The sequence below is a fragment of the Borostomias antarcticus genome, assembly GCF_949987555.1.
Source record: "Borostomias antarcticus genome assembly, chromosome: 28".
NCBI classification, from domain to species: domain Eukaryota; kingdom Metazoa; phylum Chordata; class Actinopteri; order Stomiiformes; family Stomiidae; genus Borostomias; species Borostomias antarcticus.
The window spans coordinates 7251685-7258486 of record NC_140261.1 but is presented as its reverse complement, the minus strand read 5'-3'; the positions used below and the strand labels follow the sequence as shown (position 1 = coordinate 7258486).

Below are 6802 nucleotides of genomic sequence, written 5' to 3'. Positions count from 1 at the left end.
CCGGGGGGGTTAGCTAGGTAGTCGTACCTACGTTAATATAACGGCAATCAGAACGAAACACAACTTTGATCTTGTGAGTGAGTTTATATGTTTGAACTTGCCAAATTGAAAAGGAAAACATTGCCAACCACAATGTACACTGCTTTGGAAAGATTTGAAATGTTAAAAGGCTGTTAAACAATTATTGGGTCTTTAAAATCTTTCCCAATTGGTCTGTCTAATGTACACAGGAATATAAAGAAAATGGGAATGGCAGAACAGCTCCGAATATGAATCCAAATACAAAATAATATTTTATTCTGTAATGTTGACTGTTGATAGGAATGACTACAGATTAGCCGACCTACTTCAACCTGTACCATCTTCATTCCTAATTGAATATAAAGCAGACGTGGTCACACATTATTGAATTTTAGAAGTATGCACATTTCTGTAACACAAAGCGAGAGTGAATTCACTGACTACAATGAAGACTTAATGGCTTCATATTCTACTCATGTACGCTCCAGAAAATAATTAACATTTTTCATGCTAGGGAAATGTTACTCCAGGCCACTTTGTTGAGTAATATGAGAAAGCTTTTCTCTCAGATTAAAATACATACAGTGTTTTAAACTTGATGTACTATGAATACAATTTCTAGTGGTTTTTCTACACTGCATATATTGAACTGCAAAAATATATTCTCAAATAAATAAATATATAACATAAATATGGATCTAAAAATGTGAAAGGTGGTTCGGGCATCTAGTGAGGATGCCTCCTGGGCGCCTCCCTAGGGAGGTGTTCCAGGCGTGTCCGGCTGGGAGGAGGCCGCGGGGTAGACCCAGGACCAGGTGGCGGGACTACATCTCCGCACTGGCCTGTGAGCGGCTAAAGATTCCCCAGGCAGAGCTGGTTGATGCTGCTAGGGAAAGGGATGTCTGGGGCTCCCTGCTGGAGCTGCTGCCTCCGCGACCCGACCCTGGATAAGCGGATGAAGATGATGATGATGATGAGATGATGGATCTAAAAATGAATAAATAAAACATGGATCCCTGTGACATCAGCTCCTTTCTGCATTAGCCTAGTCACAAGTAAAAAAACCAAACAGTTGAAACAAACCAAATGGTTGAATTCCTTCAAAGTCCTTCTGAAAACGTAAGGCTCACGAACACATACTATATCTAGTAGTCAAATGAAAACATCCCTTTCTTTAATAGAACAGACTATTGAATTGACTCTTCTGTCCAACGGACACTTCCAGAAGTTTCCTCCCCGTTCTCCACACAGAGTCAGACAAGAGGAGACGCCGCCTGTCCATCGAGAAGCTCGCCGGCCCGCCTGCCGCCCCGTCAGCATCCCCATTCTCTCTGATCCTCTTCCTCCAGCTTCTCCTATTCCACACGGCTCCTCCCAGCCCGGCTGGCCCCTGGAAACAAACGGCCCCCTCATGCCCGGCGTGCGGGTTGACAATGTCAGACATTCTAGACTGTCTTCCTGGCCCCGCTGGGAGCCGGCCGTGCATTCCGAGGGGAGGCCCCCGCGCGGAGCCTTCCCCCCCCCCCCCTGCTGGGCCTGCTCCCCCTGTCCAGCTCAGCCCAGTCAGCCAGGCAGGGGGCGGCGGGGGGTGGGCACATCCCTGGTTCCCCCGTGAGGGCCGCCGCCGTGGCTTCAGCAGCTATTCCTGACCTGGGACCGGGGCTGGCCGGCCTCAGCTGTGGCCCAGGATCTCGCGGTACAGCTCCGGCACCCTCTCCGGGTCCACGGGCCGCGGCAGGAAGTGGGTGAACTTCTGGTGCCTCCTGGACTTGGTCCCGTCCCGGGGCGTGCCGTCCTTGTTCAGAGCCACGAAGTAGCGAGTCCCTTTGTCCCCATGCTGGTACAGGCTGGAAGAGTAGGTGTTGTACCAGTTCTCCTCAAACTGCTCCCTGAACACGCACTCAGCCGTCAGTTTCTCCTGGGGGGGGGGGGCATACAATGTGATCTCATGCAGACACACACAAACTACTGGTTGAGAATGAGATATGATGAAGATGTGTGGAAGGAAATCTGTCTTTGTTTGTTGTTAAATAATGTTCCAGACAAAACCCAAACTAAACTGTATCAGCGAGACTGGCACTAAAATACCTGACTTCTGCCACCTACTGGCACTTCTAATGGACAACAAATACCAGCCAATAAATGTCCAATACAAATCCTCAGCAGAGACCTGACACAGTGCATGAACACAAACACAATATATAATAATATATAAGTATATATATAAGTCATACTTACAGAACCATACAGCTCTCCCTTGTCATTCATCCCTAGATACAGGCCACTGTCCACCCCTCGTATGCTTATCAATCCAACAGCAAGGCTTATAAATTCCAAAATACCTGGAGAAGAATAAAACAGTTGTTCTGGGTATCCTCGGCATTCTCAACACTATCCCCACTACAGCGCGAGCAGCTGCCGTCTGCCGTTAGGATTTACACAGTTACTGTATATTTTCTTCTTCTTCTTCTCCTTTTTTTTTTTTTTTTTAGATGGTAACGTTTCCATGTAGGCTAGGGATCAGTTTTTTTTTCAAGAAACAAAATGTTATTGTTGTAAAGCACTTTGAGCTGCATTTCTGTACGAACGGTGCATTGCAAATAAAGTGTATTATTGTTATTCTGGTTATGATTATTACGATTCAGATTATTGGGCCTATTATTAGCCTACTATTAATAAATAGCCTAGTATTTGAAGGATTCACATTTTGAGGGCATGGATGTGTTACAATCATGATGACGATCAGCCCATATATACACATAAATAATAACAAGACTAATAACATCTAAGTTTAATTATAGGCTAATAATAGTGGGCTATTATAATTTGCTTAACTATCATTCTGCTATTGGCTGTCTAATAATGTGTTAATAAACGGTTTCTTACCGAACCGGCTGTGGTCCTTTCTTGTCCCTTGCACAGTGCCATCAGGAAGTATCTCCAGATGAAATCCAGTTCTACAATATAACTGTCTTCTCCGCAGGATTCCTTTCAGGTGAGTCAAATCCGCGGTGGTGCTCCGGGACAGCCTCTCCCCGGGGATGAGGTGCTCGCTCAGCAGCGTGGGACTGTCCCCGAGAGGCGTCAGGAGAAAGGGGGACCCGACGTGTCCGACACCGTCGATTCCGTGCAGGAAGCTTCCTACCTCACCCAGGGCTGCCATCGCGGATCCTCCCGGCGGCGCCTCAGTGCTGATGCGGGTAAAGTTCAGTGGAGGTCCGGAGGGAGCGTTCTTGCGTCGTACCTGGTTGCCACTGTCGCCTATTGCATGTTTACATTCACACCCGTTACTGAGCACATGCCCTCCCGTGCTGAGGCTGGCGCATCGGGGTTGCCTCCGTGGACATGGACACCTTGCGCGAATCTCTCGGCATTTGTTTTATAAACCACAGTTCTTGCGCAAATATCACCGCTGGGCGTCTTCATCAGCTGAGGCGCAGACCGGTTCCCTCAGCCGTCACACGGGGCACTGAAGCACTATCAAGTCCAAATAAATCTAAATGTTGTATGACGGGGTGATGGAAATCTAGCTTCCAGAGTCCATTCAGAGGATGAGGGGGTCTGCTACTAACCTCGGCGCAGGTGAGAAACCTCTGGAGGTCAGGGCTGGACTGGCCATGTGGCGTACCGGGCAAATGCCCGGTGGGCCGAACCTACTTGTGGGCCGATCTACAATAAAAATAAAAAATAAAATTTCTTTGGGGGCTAACGAACGGCCCATAGAGCAGGGACAGCGGCCCATTGGTCCATTTTCTATACTGACACTGGGCTGGCCCAATCATATGTAGGCCCCACCCCTCCCTCTGTTAGTTTCAGGTGTCATTTGCGTGGGCCGTTAGAGAGCCAAAAGTCAGTGGATGGAGAAAGATGTATAAGGACCTAATACATCCATGATAAGGACAAGTATAGTAAACCAAAGCGCAAGGGGGGCGCAGAGAAATTACGAGCTAAAAAGATTAAAAGTCTTGAGGCGGATGCTGCAACATGTGCAAAAATTACTGATATGTTTGCGCCAGGGGCTGCTTCAACGTCTACAGCCTCAGCCGACGTTGTGCAGCAACACCATGTTGAACACGAACTTGAAGGAGAGGTGGCTGGTGGTCATGGTGGCCGAGAGCAGGACAGGGAAACCGAGGAGGGACAGAGACATGACAGGGCCGAGGAAGGACAGAGTGAGCAGGAGGAGTGTGTAGTTGAAACGGTAAGGAAATATATTTGAAAGCTAAAAAATAAGCTATAGCTAAATATGAATATGGGTGACGGCTATCTGCTGGCTAGCGCCAGCTAGCATTAGCTAGGTACAGCTAGCTAGCATTATCTAGCTACCCACCTCCCTGCCAAGCTAATCGGGTCGTAGCTAGCTACGTTTGAGCTAGCTAGCGTTAACACTGTTTGTCTAGGCCAGCCAGATAACGTCAGTACTAGTAGTGCTAACGTTAGCACGTCAGCTTGGCAATTAGCACTAGCGCTATTACTAACGTTATCTATTCTGGCCTAGCCTAGCAGTGTTGCTGCTGCTGGGCTACTTAACGTTATATCTTCTTAGAAAAAGAGGAGCAGGCTAACGTTAGCTGTGTGTGGCCATGGTCCAAAATTAACCCTAGCCATTTACTAGCCAATGGCTAGCTGCTAAAAATCTATTGGTAATGGATAATTTACCAGCCAGTTGACTGGTAAGCCTAGCTCCTTTCAGGACTGTTACTAAGGGGCTAGGTTAAAAAAGTCATTCTCAACACTGAAATATATCAAAAGCAGACTGAGGAGCAGCCTGTCTGCCAGCAAATTGGAAGCCTTCATGTTGATGGCCACTGAAAAAGACGTTCTTGTTGCTTTGCACACAGACACTGTCATTGACAAAGTGTCAGAGAAGAGTGAGCTACTGAGGAAACTTATAGTAAGTTGATATGAAATTGTTGTTATTATTATAAAATTATTCATAATAATGTAGCAGCTTTTTAGACTGAAGATAGTGTGATCATGTGACTCATTATTACCCCCCCTCCCCTGTCTCTCAAAGGATGCCCGGCCCTAACTTGTGTGGTTCATTGTCCATTGTTGATGAGGGTATTCAGAGGGCCATGCAGCCTTTTCCACTAAGTAAGTATACAATACATGCAACTATGTTTTTATATTTTCTAGAATCTGTCATTTAATCATTTATAATTTAAAAATGATCATTGATCATGTCTCATCTCTCTCTCACTCCCCCCCCCTCTCTCTCTGTCAGGATATTATTGTTGAGAGTATCCAGAGGGTCATGCAGCCTTTTCCAGTAAAGATAAAGGTATTATGATCATGTAATTACCAGTACTGTGATCAACTCAATCAATTATAATGTCTCAGTCTCACCTTTCTCTCTGTCTCCCCTTTTCTCCCTCTCTCTCTATCAAAGGTTGCCCTCATTTGTTTGAAAAGAAGCACTTTGCTTTTAACTGGAGTGGACTTCACAGGCATCCTTTTTTATGTAAGTAGTGAGTTTACAATTTATGCAACTGCTTACATTTTCTAGAAGATATTGTTAATATCTGAATCTATAGTTTATCTCACTTATCGTGTCTCATCTCTCTTCCTCCCTCTTTCTCACTCAGGATGCCATTGTTGATGAGGGTATTCAGAGGTCCATTCAGCCTTTTTCCAGTAAGTACGTATACAATTCATGCAACTCTGATCATCTGAATCTGTCATTTAATCATGTATGACTTATCATTATAGCATATTGAACAGTGAGATACATACATATTCGAGATAGGGAGAGAGAGAGACAGAGAGGGAGAGACTCAAAAGTAATGCACACTTACGGAGCAACTCTGCCATCTTGTCCCGAGCAAGGTCTTGGCACCTTCTGAGATCCTCCCGAGGGGTTATGGTTGCCGCCTTGCGGGCTTTCACCTGTATCTGGTGCACCACCAGGTGCCGGTTGAGGGTCTGAAGCGCCTGCTTCATTGCCCGCAAGACGGCCACCATCCGGACCTTTGTGAGGCGACACCCCTCAGGAGGAGTCTCCTTCAAGAAGCCGATGAAGTGAACCAGGTTGCTCAAATACAGGGCTGTCCATCAGGACGTTTTCTGTGAACACATCAGAAATATGCAATTGAATATGTATGATGTATATTTAAGATAGTATTACACCCCTGCAAGCACACACACATACACACTGTGTTCTGTCTTACCGATGGAGGCACAGTAAATCATTGAAGGCCTTTTTGAGGGAGGGGAGCTGACCCCCTTGTCCTCCTCCTCCTAGAAGATGGCACAACGAAATGGCACAATGAAAAAAGAGTTCCTTCTCAGAATGATTTTAATTATGTATTGCTGCCCAGTATTGCTGCCCAGATAGGGAAGTACTTCACGTATGCATGCTTTAAAATAACATCACTCAATTAATCAATTCACCGTTGCAGCAGAACCATGCTTCCTTCTTTTTGAAGCCAGCCGCAGCTTCTTTCCGATAGCTGCGGTCTTCTGTGGATGTAAAAAATAAAAGGACAGAATGACTTATTATTTGACAATTTTAAAGGGGCACAATCAGGGACATGCAAGTTTAATACTTAAAACTAAGTTTAATACTTTAATTGCCCAGATTTTCTCTGAAATCACAATGACTGTCTGACTGAAACAGAAATACTGAATGGAGAAAAGGGCTAGTATCCAGCTACACTGACAAAGAGCTTAGAAAGGTGTCCACAAATAAATTAAGCATTAAATCCAAATAACATCAACACAAGCCCAAAAGTCTCCCTTTAAACCTTCCTTTTTCCCCTCTGCTCACACTTACAGATGT

General features: G+C 45.6%; 1 protein-coding gene across 1 annotated transcript; it reads right to left on the bottom strand.

Annotated features, from left to right (window-relative positions):
• Positions 1-1693: 1693 nt before the first annotated feature.
• LOC311326494 (fibroblast growth factor 20-like) lies at positions 1694-3184 on the bottom strand (the record flags this gene model as incomplete). Its single annotated transcript, XM_084459394.1, has 3 exons — positions 1694-1939; positions 2260-2363; positions 2908-3184. The coding sequence occupies 3 exons, from the start codon at positions 3182-3184 to the stop codon at positions 1694-1696; spliced, it is 627 nt and encodes a 208-aa protein (XP_084315520.1).
• Between the last annotated feature and the right edge of the window lie 3618 nt (positions 3185-6802).